Raw genomic sequence first — 22,604 nt, 5'->3', positions numbered from 1 at the left:
GAAAAGACCGAGTTTGATCTTATAACAAATAAAAAAAGAAAATAATTCTCACGTGCAGGTTCTTCAGGCCCTTAAAGTCATCATCTTTGATCTCAGTTATTTTGTTGTTTTGTAGGTCTAGCAATGTTGTATCAGGTGGAATGTGTCTGGGGACTTTGTCCAAACCTATTATAAGAGAAACAAGAATTCGTAGTATAAAAAAGGACTTCCCAACTACAGAATCACAAAAGATGGTTTTTTAAAAAAATTTAAGACAATATTTCACTTTGTAGGCTACCCTTTCATTTGCAATCCTCCTGCCTAAGTGTACTGAGTGATGGAATCACAAGTATTTCCAACATATACAGTGTGTGTTTACAAGGAAAATGAGGTTACATTTTGCCTGTAAATTTTTTTTCCTCCAATGCTTACGTCAGTTGTAGTTGAAAATGTTTGTTACATCTTTCTCAACCACTTCAAGGGTTTTTTTTTTCGTAGTCATAACTGAAATGTTTCCGGTATAATTATTATTTTTTCTGCCTAGAGGCTCAAATCTCTTTCTATATGTTGTGCCCTTACAAATGTTTTGTAAATATCTGATCAGAGTGAATTGTAAACCTATTCTAACCAAAAAAAAAAAACTTTATTAATAGAATGCTCCAACGAAGTTTGCATCTCCTTTTACACATCTAACCCTGACATGGATTTACATTAAAACTTAAAGTTATTTGAACTTGTAACCAAGTTCTTGTTTATTCATTGAAATTTTATCTAAGCTTTTGGGAAAGAATTTTTTTCATTTGAATTACAATGCCACGGCACTATCAGTTTTAATGGCCAATTTGTAACCATAGCTCTATGGTTAAATAGAATAAAATGAGCTAAATTTGATGATACAAGTTCTGTGAAATTAATTTCATGAAGCTTTAGCGTTGGAATATTGTTTTTGGTGTGCTAATGTAGATGTGTAACCATAGTTCTTGACTATGATATGGTTAAATATCTTTAAAAGTATGTTTCACTAGTCAATTTTGTTACAATTTGTAAAAATTTTTTTGGAGAAGACAGGAAGTAAAAGAGGAACTGGATATTTGAGTGTTTAAGAGTTTATACTGCTTCTGCAGTGATGTGGGTTTGCTTTCTACCCCCCACAACAAGAGCTCACAACTGTAAATCCAGCTGCAGAAAATCCAAGGTCCTCTTCGTTTCCATAAGCATTAATATACACACAATGCAGATTCATTTAAACAGGTGTGCACACATGCACACCCTTGGTTACACACACACACACACACACACACACACACACACACACACACACACACACGAGACACTATAAATCTTATTTTAAAAAAACAACCTGGAACTTCTATTCTCACATAGTGTGTCAATATCTGTATCTTAAGATACCGTAACAAAATTTCTATCTTCTCACTTTGGATAGAAACAAGTTCTCCGCCATTATAAAACCTGAAGTACTAAATATTTCTGACTCATTTGACAAGGCTTTGTTTCATTTACTAGAGGCTGGATATGCAATTGGGGTAAGCAGACTTTACCCACTTAGGACTATAACTCGTGAAAACTATAATTCACTGGAGGTTTCCATTAAAACTAAAATCACAACAAAATATAATCACTACAATGTTGTGAAGATAGCTTTTCCAGCTCTGAGTCTTTGTTGAGCATGTGCTCAGAAACCACATGGCAATCAAATTTCAAATGTCTTCATTTCTTCCATGAAAACTACATAAATTTAAATCTCTTATTTCTAGGAAGGCCTTTTCTTGTTATTGTTGTTGGTCTGCTCCATAGGCCACCATTTCAACGACAGTGGGAGGAAGTATTGTTTGTATCAAGGACCAGTGTCTTAATGTAGTTCAGCATCAAATGCAGGTGGTAATCCATTGACTTGATAATCTCTACAAACATCGAGCTCATTAGAGACAAGGTTCCCATAGAAATGGAAGATTGAAGTGTTTTCAGCACTGGGAAGTAAACTACAGAGCAGCTACCTTGTGGGAGGGTGAGTGACGGTAATCTACAATCATACTCATTGCCATTTTCAAAAATGTCAATTTGATAATTGCATGCAATTAGAGAATGTAGACTTTTGCCAAATCTTTGATAATTAGTGTGATCCAACCACAAAAAGACGTGACTTCCTTTCCGCTGGAATATAGTGTTTGGAATATAGTGCCATGTCTCATTAGTACTTGTTTTCTGTCAGAGATTTAACTTCCATTTATGCTTACTTTTGTATAATTGTGAGCTAAAATTCTAGAGGCTGTCTTGACATTTGGACAGTGCCAAGCTGATGAAATCTCACGTGTGCAAGGAAAGGACACTGTCTCTGAATGGCTGACCCATTTGTTCATGTCATCCTTGAGTTTTATGACAGAAACTGCTTAAGCTAAGTTATTTGCTTTATGTCTGAAGACTTAAGCATAAAAACACCCCTTTGGACATGTGGTTCATGCAGATTAGCTCTTGGAGGTCCATTCTAATGATAAAAACTATAATGCTTATGTTTCCGCTCTGAATTGCTAGCGGGCTCATAGCTATTTGACTTACGTTATAAATGGATGTTTGTCATTACTACTTTGAATTAGATAGATACCTTTAGAGATTATTTTCGATTAAATCCTATGTTGTACTATTCCCTTTATAACAATACTATGATAACTTATGAAACTGTGTTGTAAAAGCTCTTGATTGAAGCTAAAACATAAAGCATGGTGATAATTTCCTTTACTGGGTGCATTTTAGAAAGGATTTAATGGCATGTTCAAAATGCTAGTTCAGAAATAATGGGCATGGCTAAAAGGCAACACATGAGACTTCCAACACGGTATTTAGTGTGTCTAGTTTATCTGTAATCCCCAAGGAAAAGCTGTCCTCATGCCAGATCCCACCTCCCAATCTTATACATTTAATATCTAGATGAAATGTCCTACTGTAAATTAGCATATTTAAAGATCTAGGAAAAGCATAGTGGGTAAATCATCCATAATATGAGTTTTAAAAATATCCTGAAGAAAAAACCTTGAATATCAGTTAATCTCTTGTTCCCTGTGTACTCTGTGATGAGGGTTTCTAGGACACTACCGTAAAATAAGAAAAACTGATAAGTTCACCTTACTACTTTTGAGGTAAGGTTTCACACACACACCAAAAACAATGAATAAATGCACAAAATTCTAAGACCATTTTGTGTATATATAAATATTACTTTTAAATATAACTCCTTTTGAAATTGATTTGGAAAGCTGTTGGAAGATTGTGTTATTTTGTTAAGCTTTATTTTAACTCTATTAACTGACAGATTTGTCAAAATTCAAAAGGGATTTATTCGGCTGGGTTTTGAGCCTGATACATTTAATCCCAGAACTCGGAGGCAGAAGCAGGAGACTCTGTAAGAGTTCAAGGCCAGCCTGGTCTACATATCAAGATCCAGGACAGCCAGTGCGACATAATGAGTCCTTGTCTAAAAGGAAAAATAATCACTTGTCCCAAAAGTAAAAAGGGAAGGAGTAGGCTGTAACCTAATTGAGTCCTCTCTTTATTCCTTCTGAATATAGAAACAAGACCAGAGAAGTAAAATTGCCAAGATAGATCATTAGCTAAACTAGACCAATAGCCAATATGGTTTGAGTCCTCACTCGAGAAGTATCTATCTGGTATGGTATTCCTGCATGTGACCACCAGTGCACCTTGAGCACCGATGCTCATTCCTCGAGAGTCATCTCTGCGCGTGCCATGGATGCCTTGTGAGAAGCCATTGCTTTTACTCTAGTACCCTACAAAGCTGACTCATCATTCTTCCTCTATAAATGTCCATCTAATCACATGATGGAGCAGTGATGCCTTGAGCCCAACCTTCTTAAAAACCACAGACGTAAGACACACATTCAGGGTAAACGGAGAAGTGCTTGTTGTTGTTGTTGTTGTTGTTTGCTATTTGTTGTTTTGTTTTATTTTCCATTATGAGTTTTTTTCTGGATACTTCATATACAAGCGTCTTTATGACATATCAATTTTTTAAAAATCAAAAAGCCTTGTGGTCCTACACTGAAGAGTTCATGAGCACGATTTTGAAAATGTTTCTGCCAGGCTGTGTTATAAAATCTCTCCATAGCCTATATTGTAATTTATTTATTTATTTTGTTTTTAATTTGTTCACTTTACATCCCGATCCTAGACCCCTCCCTTGTTTCCTCCTGGTCCTACCCTCCATCTCTCATCCTCCCCCCCCCCCAGTCCTCAGAAAGGCGGAGCCCTCCTCCCTATCATCTGACCACAGTCTACCAAGTTTCATGTGGACTGCCTGCATCCTCCTCCTCTGTGGCCTGCCAAGGCCACCCTGCCAACAGGAAGTGATAAACTGATCAACGAGTGGGCGTCAGAGTCCATGTCAGAGGTAGCCCCTACTTGCCATATTATAGGAGCCACAGAGGGACAGTGCTGTGTATCGGCTACATCTGAGCAGGGAGCCTAGGTGCTCACCATGCATGGTCCTTGGCTGGTGCATCAGTCTCTGCAGGAAGCGTACCATAGAGATCCTCTGAAAGACTCCACCAAGCAGGGCATCAAAGCAGCTGATGAGACTCTAAGCCAAATATTAGGGTGGAGTGCAGGGAGTCTGATGGAAGAGTCAGGGGACGGAAGGACCTGGAGGGGTCAGGAGCTCCACAAGGAGACCAATGGAGCCAACAAATCTGGGCCAGGAGTTGGGGTGGGAGACTGGGGAACGGGAGTGGGCATGGGGGCTGCTCCATATCCTATTTTTATTAGGTTTTTTTCCCTCCAATGCGTTATGATAAAACTTGTAGAAATTGTCATTTTAGTCCTTATTTTTCAGTTATCAAATGAATTCTCCCATAAAAATGATGTCAGTCTCACTGTCTTCACCTGTGAATTGCTCCCTCTTCTTTGACTGTGACATTTTTTTTACACCATCTTTAGACACATGTGTACCTGAAGATGACCATTTGTTCTCTCTGCTTTATATGTCCCTGGGTTTTGGGTTAATAACTTCCTTTCGTGATATGTATTTCTCTTGGAGAAGGATAAACTATAAACTGCTAGAGAAACAGATACACATTTATCGACAGAAACTGACCAAGACCAATGCACAAAATTAATTTTGAGTTTGATTAATAGATCTATACTCTCACTTGAAATGAATCAAGAGAATATAATAAATTTGAAACCAATAAAAAAAAACCCCACCTCTTCAAGAAGTGGCTTAGAAGAAACACAAAGGGAAATTCATGGAACTTCAGTTTGAGGACTCTAGGGTCTTTCTTTAAAAATTTTCAGAGCTCAGTGGAAAAACACAGAGCCACAGTTCAGAGCTCAGTGGAAAAGCATGTACTTTAGCACATGCAAGACCCTGATTTTAGTCACTGGTGATAGTAAGTTCTCCCCAGTAGTGGACAATGTGTGAACTACATGCATTGTAACAAATGTTAATTAGGTGTTGGGTCAGCATTTCAGCATTTACAGAATCACTGGAAACACACACTTTGAATGACTGTTCATTTTAGATATTAAGTAGTTGTGACTATTTTCTGTAACTTTTATTATTGATTTCATTATATATTGCAAAACTATATTTGATATGTGGAGGTCCGAAGTGAACACTGGATCTTTCTTGGAACAGCTGTTAACAGATAATAGCGAGCTACCATGTAAGTGCTGGGGACTGAACACCAGTCCTCCTCCAGAGCAACAAGTCATCTGAACCTCCATGCTGTTATCTTATTTCATAGAATTTTCATACTTAAATGTATTTATTATTCCAATGACAGTTTTTCTGTTTTTGTAGTTATGGCTAAGAAGCAAATTTGGATGATATCTTTCACGTGACTTTGGTGAGATTTCAATAAACTGCATTACAAATTAATTATCTATCATAGTGTAAAGCTGGTTTCAATTCACCAGCTTGAAATGATTAGTTTCAATAAGAAATAATTTAGGCTAATTGTTTTACTGATGATTAGAATGTGAATCTCTCTCTCTTTTCTCTTGTGTACAGTACAATTATTAATAAATATTATCCTGGGGACTATAGTCTATTTCGCAGATATTTCAAACACAGATTTTTCACGCAAACATCTTACTTAGCATTGAGTTGGTTACTATTGTCAGTAATGTCTAGTGTTATGTTTGTCATTGTTCCATGAAGTTCACGACCTTCAGAGAGTTTATTACAAAGGTCCATGTGTGGTTAAAGAGCTTTTGTTCAGTTAGCAGATGCTTCCCAACAAATTATTACACCCAAACCAGTCCCTAATCAACTCTATCCTATTTAATGAGGACAAATACCCCAGTTTATTTGTAAACCAGTAAAATATCAGATATGTTAAAAATAATTGTTAGTGTCAGAGTGACTTGGATTTAAAGTAACCTAGCTATGAATTAGAGATGGCTGAACACCAAGTTCAAACACATGATCCTCTCTATTCTCATTGGAAAACACTGAGATGTTCTCAGCCATCGATCATGTTGATGGCTAAACACTGTCAATAAGAAATAAAGCTAATCCTTAGTGTTTATAAAAGCAGGTGATAGGTTATGTCTGTCTCTTTGTCTTGGCCTCTCTCTGCCCTTCTTGCTCTCTGTCTCTGTTGTTTCTCTTTGTCTCTCGTCTCTTCTTTTCTCTCTTTTTCTTCTTCTTCTTCTTCTTCTTCTTCTTCTTCTTCTTCTTCTTCTTCTTCTTCCTCTTTTCTCTCTCTCTCTCTGTCTCTCTCTGTCTCTCTCTCTGTCTGTCTCTCTGTCTGTCTCTCTCTCTCTCTCTCTCTCTCTCTCTCTCTCTCTCTCTCTCTCTCTTTGTCCATAGCCCAACAGGTTTGAACTTGCAACCCTCCTTCATCAGTCTTCTAAATAGCTAGGAAAATAGGATTTTGCCACCACACCTGGATTTGTCCAGCTTCATGAGCCATGTACATATGAGTGCTCAAATTCAAGTAAGATAAAACACAGGTCATAAATTGCCTTGAGATTTAGATGCTTATCTATGAGATAATATCCTGAATTTAAAAATTAGTTGCTATGGTAAGAACGTTAACGCATATTTTCTTAGTTCTTATCTAGCAACATAAAACATATCCATTCATTAAATGAGAAAGCAAACTTTTGAAAGTATCAAATTACATATAGGAGAGAGCAAAGTAATCTGAGTTCAAGGCTATTTATCCATATAGACAAAGTTCTTTCTAGGTTTAAATGACTTTAACAGGATTGAAATACTTTTCAAACATCATTCCTTCTGAGGTTAATTTTAAAAACTACACATAAAGCAATGATTGTGATTATGTGACTTTTCAAGACTCGTGTATATTTTATCAGTGAGATGAAAGTGCCAAATCATGTTCTTTGGTAACTCCTGACCCCAACATAAATGATCTTCCTCCAAAACACCAAGCACACTAAACAGAGCATCTGATCAAGACCAACATTAGACAATTTCCAAAGGTTGGAGAAGAATGAGCCACATTCACTTCCACGTTTCCTATTCACTGACCTTTGTGTTTCCTGGGTGTGGGTGGTGCTACAGTGAACATATAAGGGATGAAGGTCCCTCCCTGACATACAGCCAGGAGAAGAACAGATGGAAATAGTGTGTTGATTTTAATGTTTTGAGAACCCTCCATACTGTTTTCCATAAGGGCTATACTCCTTCTAACTCTTTCCCATAGAGTTCAAGACCTCTCTTTTTTGACACCCTCCTAAGCATTGGCTGCCTTTAGTATTCTTTTTTCTTTTTTATTATTAATTTATTCATATTACATCTTAGTTGTTAGCCCATCCCTTGTATCCTCCCATTCCTCCCTTCCTCCCATTTCCCCCCTACTCCCCTCCCCTATGTCTGTGTCTGAGGGGGACTTCCTCCCCCTGTATATGCTCATAGGGTATCAAGTCTCTCCTTGGTGGTCTGACTTTCACACAAACTCTGGTGCCCCATATTTGAACATGTCCCCTGGATGGAGATGCCTGGTGGCACTCAGAGGAAGGATAATAGGCCTTTAGTATTCTTGATAAAGTCATTCTTACTTCTGTCTGGTGATAGAGCTTATATTCGCATTTCCTCGTAACGAGCGATCTTTAGCATTTTTAAAATGTATTAATTTTACTGTACTGAGAAAAATGTATTTAGATCTACTGCTCATTTTAAAAATGTAACTGTTACTATCAATGAATGCCCCTCAAATATGGCAACTTTTGAACATTTTCATTTGGTTTATGGCCTAAGAAATCTGACAAGGGTCAAGAAAGTTTGCTCTCAACTCAGGTCTCTTACGCATTTGTAACCAAATATTAACAGGACCAAAGGTCATAGAAGTCTAGTCTGGGCTGGGTCCCCGAAGACCCAGTCTTATGAACAGCTGTCTCTGCTGCCATGGCCTCTGAGTTGGAGCTGTCTGGAGTGCCTGAGATTGCCTTTCCAGCACAGCCTCAGTCCTGATATGTATATTCTTGGTTTTAGTTTATTTTTTGCTAGTAGATTTTTAGAGTTCCCTGTATGTTCTGAAAAAAAAAACCTTCATAGATGTATAGCTGAAAATATGTTCTCCCATCCTATAGGCTGTCTCTCACCCCTATTGTTTCATTTTCTAGTTGACAGTTTTGTAATTTGATCCAATACTTTTTCCAGTGTATGCTAACCAGTGAATAGTTAGAGAAATTGTGGTGCACATCCACAAGAGACAACTACTCTTGAAAAATTGTGAGATCCTGTCTTCTATAGCGTGAATGAAACTGGAGAGAGTGGTGTTAGGTGAAGCACACGAGAAATAGAAAGATGGATCCTGCATGGTCTCACTCCTGTGTGGAATAGATGCAAGCTGCTCTCACAGAAGTTGGGGGTAGACCGGTGATGACTGGCGGACAGGCGGTTAGTGAGGAGACACTGGGGATTCACAGTACCTCACTTCAGGCAGAGAATAATGTATTGTGTACGTTGCACAGTTAGGCAACTCCAGATAAGTACAGGGTAGTTTTTATTTCAGACTCCTCGAGGAAAGGATCTGGAAAGATTATTTTTACGGGGAAGTATTAAGTGTTTGAGAAGATGGGTAGGTGTGACAGATTTAAGCATAACTGAGTGTGTATGTGTATCAAAATATTACATGGTATATGTAATGTATCCAATTTTTAATAAAAATCACATATTTGTGAAGAATAAACAGAAAAGGAAAAAGTTGTACTTTCTGCTTACTGTTAAAAAAAAACAACTGTACTTCTTAATTTGTTAAAAATTACACTTGCTGCTTGACGTTTTAAATTAGAAAGTTCTTTATCTGACCCAGATAGAAGAGAAGCTATGGGTCTCACAAACGAAATTCACAGAAGAATTTGGCCACTATCTAGGCAACTTGATGTTTACTGTCTCAGTTGTCTGTGCGCTAGGTAAGTGCACGGTGGTGCTACTGGGAAGTGTGGTAGCTAGGGCCAACACTTCATGCCTATTCCAAACGCTTTTCAGTTTTCTTGTAAACAAAAGACAAAGCCCTAGTTTCTCAATTTTCATTTATTCTATTTGAAAGGACCATTTAAGAATCAATGTTGTAGATTTAAAAGAAGTGGGGGGAGGAGAATGTTGTTTAATATCAACACAAATAGAGCCTTGGCTTAGGTTGTGGCCCCTTTGACAGCTTCTAACCCCCAAAATATTTACATTATGATTTATAACAGTTGCAAGGTTACAGTCATGAAGTAGCAAGGAAAATAATTTTATGGTTGGGGATCACCACAACATGGGGAACTGTATTAAAGGGTCGCAGCATTAGGAGGGTTGAGAGCCACCGCCTTAGAGGAAAACGCAGAGTCAAGCCTTTAAATAGAAAAATGTCTGCATATATTAGATAGTATATAAGCAATATTGACAAAAGTTTGAGCATTACATGTCTTTTGTCACGTTAAAAACTCTGACAAGGATAATCCTAAGGAAACTTACAATAATGCATATTCTCACATCTAGAATGTCACGGATTCATCACAATATGTAACATACTTACAAGATAAATGAATGATAAATAAATGAAAGTGCCTATAGCCTCCTGGATGCATTCATATACACTCTCACTGGAGTTTTCAAGTGAGGTACAGTTTATATCAGCACTGAAGATGACAGTGTATTTTAGCCTTGATGTTGAACAGTTCTATGCTTGTCTGAGCACCTTTGTATGGGTGTGTTCACCTGGCTAATAATTTCTCTACACAATAGCAAATTGCTCTGACTAAATACAGGAGACTTCTCAGAGAAACACTTTCTTCTGTTGCGGTATTTTCTTCCATAAGAAAGGCACACAAGCAAAATACTAGTCCTATGGCCATGTTTTTCTTTACTCTAAGAAAATATAGAAGCAAAGAGAAAGAAAGAAAAAGCATCTGTCATGTGGGCCAAGTTCATTAACCTTTAACTCAACCGTGGAGCCTTCAAACTTTCTGAAGATTTATCTCCTAAGTATGTGGTCCTGGGAATTCCAGACCAATTTTTACTATTAAAAGGGTAAGTCAGCTGTCTTTAGTGTATTAGGCTAGAGTTTCATGCTCTGAGATTATTCTGAGTATTTACATTGCCCTTTAGTTATAAATATGTCTTTTGAAACTTTCTAAAGACCATAATCAGCTGGCCTAAAAGCTGCCAAAAGTAAGAGGGAAATCATGAGTGGAGGATGATGTATCTGGAAGATAGTTTTCTGTTGCACAATCAAACTCCCTTTTATTCTGATAACTGCATATTTTGCAAGTTAGTAATGTTTAATCTTTGTTGCCTGGACTCTGTAAAGAGGAAAAGGGACGCTCCAGGTTTCCTTAGCATCTAATGTCTTAGGAAAACAAATGAAGAATTTAAAAAGAAAAAGAAACAGAAAAAACACCCCTCTGGAAACACAACATACGACGATGCATTGTTAGCCAGTTTGCTTTACAAAAGGAGGTCTATTAAAGTCAGAACGATTTTTATTTTTAAGCGATTCATTGCAAACTGCAGAGTTGATCGAACTGACTTTAAAAAGGGTTGGGGAAAGGTAGTACGGAGAAAAAGCATCAAATAAGTGTCCTAGCCTCAAAGTTAATTCCCTTTCTCCTCATTAGGCGGTGCTGTCTCTCACCTCTGGAACTGCAGAGAAACAACCTGAAAGTTCTATTAAGAAGAAACACAAGCTTGGCCCAGACTCACTTACCTAAATCAGAACATTGCACCACTCGAAGGTGACACTGGCAGCGAAAGGGGCACATAGGGACCATGGGCTCCATACGATCAGGAGGAGGAGCTTCATGGTAGGGTTCTATCCCGGACGCCTCATCTTCTAGCATAAAGTCGAATAAGCCTCTCTGTTCAAATGGTCCAGCCCAAGAGACTTGTGCCAGAAGGAGGAGGATGAGAGTTGCCTTCATAGCTATCTCACTTATTTTTACAACCTGGGAACCTGGAAAACAGAGGGAAAGGTTTAGGAGCAAGGCAGCCAGTTAATTTATGTGTTATTCATTACATAAAAAACATTTGCTATGAAGAAGTCAGGCATTCAAAAAAAAAAAAGTCATTGAAAGGCGGTAAAGGTGACTTACAGACACAAGCAAACCATTTGCTTACCACTAGCAATCCAAACTACTAAACAGTTCGTTTCATCTTGTGGTCAGGATTAAGGTGATGTGCCATATCACTGGCCAGGTGTATTTGAAGAAGAGATCGTGTTGTTTATTTTCCATGCTCAGTTAACGGTGCCATACAACAGTCAAACTCAACTCTGTCTATACACTAAGACATATCCAACTCTGACTAGAGACACACCTCTGGGAGCCATGTTCATCTCCAGATCCTCCTCTTTGGTCTAGGGTTCCTCACCCAACACCCCTTAAGTTGTGGCAAGTGACTCTAACCCATTTCTGCTCCTAACTTTTCTATTACCCTGGATCCTCTCCCACGCTGCTGCCCAAGTCACCGTCTAAAGTTTAAGGTTCACCTTGTACAATTCTACTGCCACCATGTGTTGACATCTCACCACCTGTCAATGGTAACCATGTTTCCTGAGTTGTCTGTGAAACCAGTACATTGTTTGGTACCCATTGACCCTTAAAGCTACATTTCTCTGCATTTTCTCTCACCGGCAAGGCTACACCTCAACCTCGACACACAGACACCCTTGCTATTTTGGTTACCTACCTTCTGAGAAAGTTTAAAGATTACGTGAGATTCTTGGTCTCCCTCCTGTATTTCCTGACTCATCCGAGCTGGGTGCTGTTCTTCGCCTCCTCTGTGATCCCAAGCTTGCTGCTATGACCTCTTTTTAACAAACTTATCACATATTATAATGTGTTGTGTGTGTGTTCACTCTGTCCCAGCATTAGCGGATGTTCTCCCTCAGGGCGTGCCTTATTATTCTTGTTCTGTACCCATTCCTTGCACAATATTTTGAACACGAATGACTCAGCTGACCGTCAGCTTATTAGCAATACAGTTCATTCCGTTTGCTCCAAGAAACAAAAAAAAAAAGTTTTATGCTTTAAAGAACACATTGTATATTTACACAAAATTTCTAGTTATTTGGATGTGAATTAAGTAACTCCAATAGAGAATTGTTTAATTCTAAATAGAGATCAAGCAATCTGTTTTTGAGCTGACATGGCTTAAGATCCCTCTGCAGCTTTGTAAGCAGTCCTCAAACCTATTGCAGGTGGAACCTTTAAACTCGTGATCTCAACTTAAAATTATACATTTACAAGAGAGTTGCACCCCTGAAAATACAATAAAAAACTGTTTGGAGTCACATTTTCCAATAGTAGTTACCATAAATAATAATAAAAAAAAAAAAGACAATATCTTTGAACAGATAACAATGTATCTCCTTAAAGTTTTTGTCAGACCCACTGGGAAAGAAACAAATGTTTTGCAATTTGAAAACGAAATCCTTTTTCATTTTTAATTTATAATTAATACTGGAGTATGTGTAAAGCAGCACAAACTGTACAGGGTTGTAATTTTTCAGTTAAAAAGATCATAAGGATTGTGACTCACTCAACTGCCCCACGCTCAGTAACAAATGTCCTCTAGCAACCCATTGCCTGTGTCTGTCTTACAGGGGGTTACTGTTTGAGCAAGAACTTTATTTGGATTGCTGTAAAGGAGAAGGCTTCTATCTGTTTCACATTAAAATACAATGTTTATGGTTTACCACAAGTTTGCTGACTTGGCCTAGTTAATGCCTTGTAATTTTAGGAGGAAAAAAAATGAAACAAAGTCATCTCAGATTTAGTAAAGAGGAAAGAGAGTCACTGCAGATGGCTCCTTATAATCCAGTGTCCCCAGGAGACATGCCTGGCAGCTTCCCTAGCAGCCCTGAAAAGGCAACAGTGAGGAATGGCTCAGAGGAACACTGTCCTTATTTATACTTGCTTACCCTTGTTAAAGCACTGCAAATTCTCCACATAAACTCCCTATAGATTAAAACTGGATACAGTCTGACTGCATACCACTGCAGTTACTTGCTCCCACTCCCCCCCCCCATCTCTCTGTCTTTGTCTCTGTCTCTGTTCTCTGTCTCTGTTCTCTGTCTCTGTCTCTTGGTGTCTGTCTCTCTGTCTCTGTCTCTGTCTCTGTCTCTGTCTCTGTCTCTCTCTCTCTCTCTCTCTCTCTCTCTCTCTCTCTCTCTCTGTGTGTGTGTGTGTGTGTGTGTGTGTGTGTGTACTCTATTATCGTAGAAAAATATGCTTATAAATTTTGCTCCAATTCCTTCTAAAATTTTGTACGATGCTCAAAGATCCAGCATGTTAAGAGCAATTAATATTTGCCAGTGGTCCTCGAAATTTCTTCAGCGTTTTTTTTTCTTTTTGTGATAAATAGCAACTAAAACAGCAAAGAGAGGTTGCCTATAGATGAAGAAGAGAGGCTGTAATGGAGGCAACACCCTTTTAATATCTCGTGGAAACTGCTCCTCTCAAATATTTGTAAAGTCAGTCTCCCATTAATAGTGGTTGCTGCAGTTTAGAAATATATCCTCAGAAGTAATACTTCTGGTTCTCTAAACAACCTTACTTTATTTAATTAGCCACATCATCCAGATTAACACTTGTATAAACATGTTTATGCCTTCGGTAGGTGTTTCAAAGTCAAAACTTAACACTTTTGTACATAGAGAATCTGTAAATACAGAACACAATTTAAATCCCCCTTATTAGGTGACTTCAAAACTTCAGTAACAATAGAAACAATTAAAATACAAGGAATAAAAGTCTCATTTGTCCATAAGCAGAAACTATAAAACCCATATGGTTTTTTTTTGTTTGGTTTGGTTTAGTTTGGTTTTTGTGGGAGGGGGTCTGCTAAAATAAACAAGGGGAAGAAAAAGCCATAGGCACAAAGATCACTGGAGCACAGTTAACCAGTGGTCATCTGGTTACTCTCCCTAAAGTTAAAATGAGAATCCACCCCCACCCTCACCTCATAGTTGAATGCACCTCGTAATAAAGTCTCATTTAGTTTCACTTACATTGAAAATGTTGACACGAACATTATTTTTTATACCCAAGAAAGTATGCAGCTGTAGTATCTCAGATCTTTAGCATAATAAATATTTTCAGTGTCCCTTCCAACATCCCCAGTAATAACTCCTTTTCATTTCTGATGTTGCAGAAATGGACATTACATCTCTATAGCTAGAGACTTGAGTTGCTGAGGTTTTAAAGAGTTGCAAGAATTTTGCAAGAATCCAGCAGGAGAAGAAACCTTTAAATTCCTAATCTAGGCACAAGCCGTATGCTATTTAGAATGCTTTTCTGTTAACAGTTCATAAAGAGCAAAACATTCCATCATTACAAAGTGCAAAAACATCAATATAGACAGTCAGGGTGTTAGGTTACAGTTTTTAATAAGCATCTTTGTAAGAACAGAAGAGAAAACAGTAAAACAATGCATTCAACCAGTTTTTTTTTTTACCGAGTACTTAACCTCTGTTTTCTTTCAAAGGACTCGTTTCTAAATGTTGCATAAAGATTATTTTAAAAGTCTAGCGCAATTTCTTTCTACTTTCTTTCTCTCGCCAGCTATTTCCTTCTGCCCTCCACTTGACGGAAGTTTTTATTAGCCTGTATCAGAGTTCAGGACAATTATTGAAAGCCATACCTTTTAATCCGGGTATTTGCCACAGGAGCCCTCAAAGCTGAGATGTAATTACCCTAAGTATTCAGCCCAAGCAAAAGAGTTTGCAGGTGTGGAAAGGAGGAGGGGGTAGGTGCTGCTCTGTGACTGTCACTAGGTTGAGAAGCTCCTGCTTCTACTCCATAGCACAGTTAAAAACTAAGGTTTCCCTCAGTGAGCACATGCCGCTGACACCCACATTAGATCATATGGTAATGATACGTCTCTTGTATTGTAGCCAGAAACTTTATCGGCTTCCTTCCCCCTCCCCCCCGCCCCCGTCCTCCCCCTCCACACACCCCTGCGTTCACTTTATCCCTCTTGCATCCGCCTAACATTCCAAACTGCTTTGGTAGTCTCGCCGGAGCAACTTGATTTGAAATTTGTCTTATTTTTTTTTTCTCCCTAAAACATTGTAACTGAACCGTTTGTCTCCCCACACCCCACCCCACCCTCAGCTCCGTTCCACTCCCCACCCTTCCCAGACTTGTTTGTAAGTCGCATTTATTAACCTTCTGAAGTGACAACTTGTCTTGCTTTGGAGATGTGTGGGGCTGGAAAATGGAGTGAAATGAATCTTACAGCTGTTTTAAATGGAGTCCACGGATATGACTGAGTAGCCTTGTGTGGACCCTCGAGGGCTCTGAAGTTCAAGTGCTGTGCAGCTCTCTGCGCGTTTGGGGTGCATTTCTAGGCTGTTTTGGGACAAAGCCAGACTTTAATCTGGAAAATATGCCGTTTATTACATTCATTACTCACAGTTCTAAAATCTTTCTTATTCTCTCCCCTTTGTTGTTAAATAAAACGCGTAGAAACTAGAGCCTGATTAGTATACAATTTAGTTTGTAGGTTAAAAAAACAAAAACAAAAACAACAACAACAACAACAACAACAAAAAACCCCAAGAACCCTGATTTTTTTGGATGGAATCCTTATGTAATCAAGATTTTCTGTGGCTGTTTCCAAATTTCAGCAAATAGAAAAAAGAGGAAGAGAAGGGAAAGTGCAAATTAAGAGATGTTGTATTCAGGCACTGGAAAAGTCCTAGAGGTTTTACAATTCCATATCTGCACACTGCAGCCTGTTCTGCCATTCGTCCTCAGGTTCTGACTTGCGTGTTTTGTATTGGGGGGGGGGGCTGAGGGGGGAGGGTAGGCTCTTCCCAGGTGGGAACTTGAATCAACATTTGTGAAAGCTGAGAAGACCCCTCTCTGCACCTCCCCTCCCCTCCAGCCATCTAAGTATGTGCTTTTACAGTAAATACTCTTTAGCTTCATGAAGCTTGAAGGAATTAAATTTGTGAGAGGAAAACTGAAGGCAGAGAGGAGGATGTAGCTACACTTATTTTGACTTCTTTCCCAAGTCTAACCGCCTGTCTTTAAACTCCTCATCCCAACCATCTCTTCTGCACTGAGGAAAACCATACTGGGCTATTCTGTTGGTGGAGAAAGAGGCAAGAACAATTGTTAAAACATTGGTGTAAAGACCGTGACCTTTGACCTGGCACTAATTTATTTTCTCCTCTGAATGTTCCTTGTATTGACATTGTTCTGGCATGTAATGACTCCTTGTCCACATTACAGTTATTTATGTACCTGTCTTATTCCCAAAGAACATATAGAGTCTCTCTAACTTAGTTACAATGTGTAGGAAATAATCTCAGAAATACTCTGTGAATTACCAGAGACACTCAAATATTGACGATGGACTGCACTATAGCTCTGATTTGTTCCTTAGCAATAATGAACTCCACGACAATGAATCAGGACAGATTATGGCAGCACTTGTTGCCTACTATAGAGCAAGGCAGAAGAGAAAAGAAAAGAAAAGGAATAGGAAAGAAAAGAAAAGAAAAGCAATAGGAAAGAGCACTAGAATGAAGATGACAAGAAGAAAAGAAAGAGGTGTATAAATCATTTGATTTTTATTAGTGGAGCCATTAAGTTTAAGGTTCACATCCGGGTTCTTCCCTGTGATGACAGGTTTACGAATTAAAGCAACTCCCCTCCTTCTCTGAACCTCAGCGTCTGCACCTGTGGAATGCATAGAAAATGTTACCAAGTCTCAGCCTTGGATAGAACATGAAAGAAGACAATATGTAGAAAGATTTTGTTTAAATTTACTTTCTGTGTAAGCTCCCTGTAAACATTACCTTCCTTTATTTTCTGGTTTGTTACATATTTTACTCTTGAGCCAGGCAAGGGCAATAGTGTTTACTGTTTCTGTTTTATGTATGTGATCATTTGGGGCCAGTAACCTGCCTACATCATGGACCTAGTGAAACACAAAACAAAAAGCAACACCCAGCGCGTCTCATTCTGAATCCAGGTTACAGGGCTGGGCTACATCCTAAGGGGCGTAAGTATCAACAGAGCTACCACTGAATCTCCACGATAGCATGCCTTCTCACTTAGTTCACTGCTGGGGCCAGAGAGAGAGCTCTCTCCTCTATCCATCTCAATTCACCCTCTGGAACCCAGGTAATGGTGGAAGTAAAGAAGTAACGCATCAAGCACACACACACACACACACATACACATAAACACACACAAACACACACACACATACACACACAAACACGCACAAACACACACAGAGACATACACCCAAATACCCAAACGCACATACATATAAACACACACAGACACACATACAAACACACACATACACAAACACAGAGACAAACACACACATAGACACATACACACTTTAGTCATTATCCTCATCATTATCACCCAATTTTTAAAATGCTATAAAAAGTTATAATACTGCATAAACGTTATATATATATATATATATATATATATATATATATACAAACACTTTAATTTGCTGTCATGATTTTTAAATTTAGTGACAATTTTAAATTTCTACATATTTATCAAACTTCATCTTACTCACAAACAGCCTTTATGTTAGTGCTGTATCAAATATATTGCTATTTTCTTTTCTAGGTACAAGAGTCTTGATCACTGCAAAGTAATATGCATCGGCAGAGGCTGGAGACAATTCTTTGTGTATATTGCTTAAGCACCGGCTGGTCTGCAGGTCTGAAGGGTTGGATCCCCTGAAACCCTGGCTGCCATATAGATATGTGAAATATTCCAGGGCTGAGTGAATACCACAGCTGTCATAAAAAACCATTCACACTGTGCTTCCCACGGACGGCCCACCAGCTAGTACCACAGCAATCCGCATGCTGCTGTCAAAGTCCATTTCAAGGCTAGTAGCTCGTTCTCACCCAAATTACATACAAGTGATTTTCGTTACACCATGAGCGTAACAGAGCTGAGGAATGCCAGAGTTTAGCAAGGCCTCCAGAGACACTTTTGTTTTCTTTACTTTCTTTCTTTCTTTCTTTCTTTCTTTCTTTCTTTCTTTCTTGATGGTTATTTTTAATATATTTTATTAATTTATTCATATTACATCTCAATTGTTATCCCATCCCTTGTATCCTCCCATTCCTCACCCCTCCCAATTTTCCCTTACTCCCTTCCCCTATGACTGTGACTGAGGGGGTCCTCCTCCCCCCTATATATGCTCATAGGGTATCAAGTCTCTTCTTAGTATCCTGCTATCCTTCCTCTGAGTGCCACCAGGCCTCCCCATCTAGGGAATGTGGTCAAATATGCGGCACCAGAGTTCATGTGAAAGTCAGACCCCACTCTCCACTCAAATGTGAAGAATGTCCTGTCCATTGGCTAGATCTGGGTAGGGGTTCGAAGTTTACTGCATGTGTTGCCCTTGGCTGGTGCCATAGTTTGAGCAGGACCCCTGGGCCTAGATCCACCCATCATAATGTTCTTCTTGTAGGATTCTAGGGCCCTCTAGATCCTTCCATTTCCCCATTCTCCCATGCTTCTCTCACCTGCAGTCCCAATAAAATGTCCTCCCCTCTGTCCCACTTTCCTGATAAGTGAAGACATTCATGGGACATACTCCTTGGGCTAGTGTCCAGATATAAGTGAGCATATACCATTTGACTCTTTCTACTCAAGACCCTGCTATTCCACTCCTTGGAATATACCCAGAAGATGCTCCAGCACACAACAAGAAGATTTGCTCAACCATGTTCATAGCAACCTTATTAATAATAGCCAGAACCTGGAAACAGCCTAAATGTCACTCAGTAGAAGAATAGATAAAGAAACTGTGGTACATTTGCACTATGGAATACTACTTCACTATCAAAAACAAGGAATTCCTGAAATTTGTAGACAAATGGATTGAACTAGAAATGATCATAATGAGTGAGTTAACCCTTTTGGTTTCTAAGAGGTCTGGAAGCAGGTGACCATCTTCAGAAGTCAGATGAGCCTGTGCTACTATTAGACTGATTCTCCAAAATGAAGCTGGGACTTGAGGTTACATTGTTGTTCTTCCCCTTAGAAATGAGGTGGATTTCTTTCTCAGCAAAGGAAAGTGGTTAGAGTGGGATTTAGGGGAGCTTGAGATAGTTTACAGGAAAAGATGTGTGTGGGGGGACTTTTCACTCTGGTTCTCTTCCACCTCTACAACCCCAACCTACAACCACCATGTTTATTATACTTTTACCTTGCACAAGATAGCTTCACTTTTCTGTTCCACAGGGATCCAACATTGTGTGCCCCTCCCATGTGAAGGCTAGTAGAGAAGACATTAAGAGCTCTGTATGACTCTTCCCGAACAACACACACACACACACACACACACACACACACACACACACACACACACGCACACACGCACACACACACACACACGCATGCACATACACACACATGCACATGCATACACACATGCACACGCATACACACTTGGTTTTTCTTCTGTTGCTGCAGCCCCTATGGGCATTGCTTTATAAGCTTTACTTTTAGATATTCAAGTTCAGAAATGCAAACTACATACCCTCTGTTTGTTGCCCAGCAACTCTCATCGTAAAGTACTGACATTATATCACAATTGGAAGAATTTATTCCTCAGGATGTAAGTTAGATAACCCTGGGTTGGATATTCCATTTTGTGTTATTAATGATACTGCTTTCTTTATGCCTTAAATTTTATTTTGATTTTGAAGAGCTAAGATGTTCTTATGAACTTTATAAGCCTTCAAACTCTCCAGGTTAAGAATTTTGTGCTCTGAGCCATGACATAGAAACAGAATAAGCCAGAGTTGATGTAAACAGTGGCTAAACACAGCCATCACTTAGTTGTATGACTCTGTTGCTTAAGAATATCTCTTTTGCCAGCCTCTGTCTAAATATTTAGTTTTCTTTCTGTGCTATTAATCAATCATTATGCACTTGGACAACAGATGAACATTTACTAAATAGCTGGAGATGTCTAGGGAAGGCATACAGAGAAGGAAATGTCCAGTAAGCTATCCATCAACCAATGAGCAAATAATGATTTAGGAGCAATTGTAGGTGAAACCATCAATTAAGGAACAAGAAATACAGAGAACCACTCAAAGGCCATGGCATCAAAGGATTAGCACTGCATAAAGAAGTAAGAGAAAACTACTTTTTAAATATAACAGCATCTTAGTAATATCATAGCAGAAAGCCTATATAGAGAGCATAGTTCCTGGGCAAAATCGAATATAATGTAGTTAACATAATTCTCTTAGCAAGTCAGAGGAGGGATAAGGTGGAGACCATTTTACAGTTGAGTGGTTAGATTACTGATGATAAAAACTTGAGCTGAATCCCGAGGGATTAAAAATAATAAATTTGGCATTAAAAGAAGGAAATGGCTTTATTGAGACATGCAGAACAGCACCAACAAAACCTTGGATACAGAAAGGCAAACGATAGTATGTGATTAAGTGGAGGTTTAATTGATGCTTTCTTTAAAAAGCTGGAGCTCTCTTGTCATCCCTTGAATGTTCGAGAGTTGCCATGGGCGTTCCATGCTTACAATGTCAAAGAAACAAGCGGGGGTGGAGGGGGGGCGGTAAGAGCCAAACTACAGAAGGGCTTTGAAAGTCTCCCATGAGGCACTTGCCCAAGTAGTCATTCATTTGTTCGGCAAGTAATCAGTCAGCGATTAACAAGTTCCAGCTACTGTGTAGAAGCTCGATTTATATCAAAGGCACTCGAAGGACATAATAACAGGAGAAAAACATTATCTCAGCAGGTCATATGCACCCAGTTTGTCCACTCTAGGAAAACAATGGTCAAGTTTTGGACTACAATTGCAGCCTCTTGCTTTGGTGTTGGCAATAATATCTCATCAATATGATAAGCATGCCAGACATGAGGCCGGTGCTCAGGAAGCTGATATAACATAGTAATAATTGGCTGGAGTGCCTCTCAAGTCAGGATTTGTGGTATTTTTTAAAACAATTATCCTGGTGGAAGCTCATGTCGTTCAGTTTTAAAAGTAATGAGCTAACGTGTAAGGAGTCCATGTTCTCCAGATATTTCATCCCTCCAGCTGTTTGTGCCACACTGGCGGTTGCAGAAGACTGACTGCTCTGCTTGCATTGTCTTGAATGAGAACATTAAGTAGAAAGCCACAATTACTAATAAGGATGAGTGAGTTGGCTAATGCTCTTAATGCATGCAAAAACCTTAAGAAAGTAATTCTCGGTGGGTTTGATTTCTTAAGCAGAAATAATGGGTCGTCTCAATGGTGATGCTGATACAGTGGCGAAGAGGCCGTTCAGCCTGAGACACAGCATGGAACTAACATAGGACCTTCATCCCTCCGCTGAATGCGCATATGCATGGGAAAGGACTTTATTAGGTGTTGGAAATGCTGACATCTCACAGATGAATCTGCCTTTGGTACTACAAGGATTGGAAATGAGTATCAGGTTTAATGGAAAGAGGTATAAGGCAGATATTACCTATAAGACTGTGTTCAGGGCTCCTGCTCAAACCTATTCATAGATAAACTGACCTGTGCTCTGGAAACAAGGCCTGCCTCCAAAGGCCTGCCCCTTTGTTTGCACTCAACAAAGACAAATGTCCCATGTACAGACTAATCTTGAGGCTAAGCATGGAAAAGGTGCAATAGAACAGTCTAGAAAGCCTGACCTGGAGACACCAGATAGGGGCAGAGTCATTGCCTAGCCTATGCAAGGCAACATGGGTTCAATGTCCAGCCAACACACTGATTATTTTTTAAAACTATAATACTTAGTTATGGAAAGCAGCAAGTGTACTGTGTTTGGTCATTCCTTCACTTCTTTGCACTATCTTATAGAGAGCTAGCAACATAGAGGGGTGAAGACACAGACTCTGGGGCCTGGTTGCCGGTGTTTGATTCGATTCTGCCAATGACCAATTAGGCAACTGTAAGCAGTTTCTCCGTGAATGACATGAGCTTGTTCATGTATGGATAAACACAAGCCAGTGTTGGGAAAGGGGGCTAAACAAACCTATCAGAGTTGACCAGTCTCCAAGTTCATGCCCAGTAACTGATTTTGGATTAGACCAAGGGTTTCAAGAATTTCTGTCTCCCCCTCTCGTTTCTCTCATATACTCCCACGAAAGCT

At 39.1% G+C, this 22,604-nt stretch overlaps 1 protein-coding gene across 2 annotated transcripts in view; it reads right to left on the bottom strand.

Moving 5' to 3' along the window:
- DCN (decorin) overlaps positions 1 to 15,334 on the bottom strand; it is a 36,974-nt gene extending 21,640 nt beyond the window's left edge. Inside the window, exons 1-3 of one of the 2 annotated variants that reach the window (XM_084797260.1) lie at positions 15,107 to 15,334; positions 11,172 to 11,417; positions 53 to 165 (exon numbers count right to left, since the gene is read on the bottom strand). In XM_084797260.1, the coding sequence (XP_084653386.1) occupies positions 53 to 165; positions 11,172 to 11,385 (327 nt within the window). In that variant the 5' untranslated portion in view covers positions 11,386 to 11,417; positions 15,107 to 15,334. Of the gene's footprint in view, positions 1 to 52; positions 166 to 11,171; positions 11,418 to 12,151; positions 12,356 to 15,106 lie in introns of those variants that run through there. The other variant, XM_084797261.1, reaches the window with a different exon arrangement.
- Between the last annotated feature and the right edge of the window lie 7,270 nt (positions 15,335 to 22,604).

This window comes from Acomys minous, assembly GCF_964271855.1.
Source record: "Acomys minous genome assembly, chromosome: 9".
NCBI lineage: Eukaryota > Metazoa > Chordata > Mammalia > Rodentia > Muridae > Acomys > Acomys minous.
This window is presented reverse-complemented; position numbering and strand designations above follow the sequence as displayed.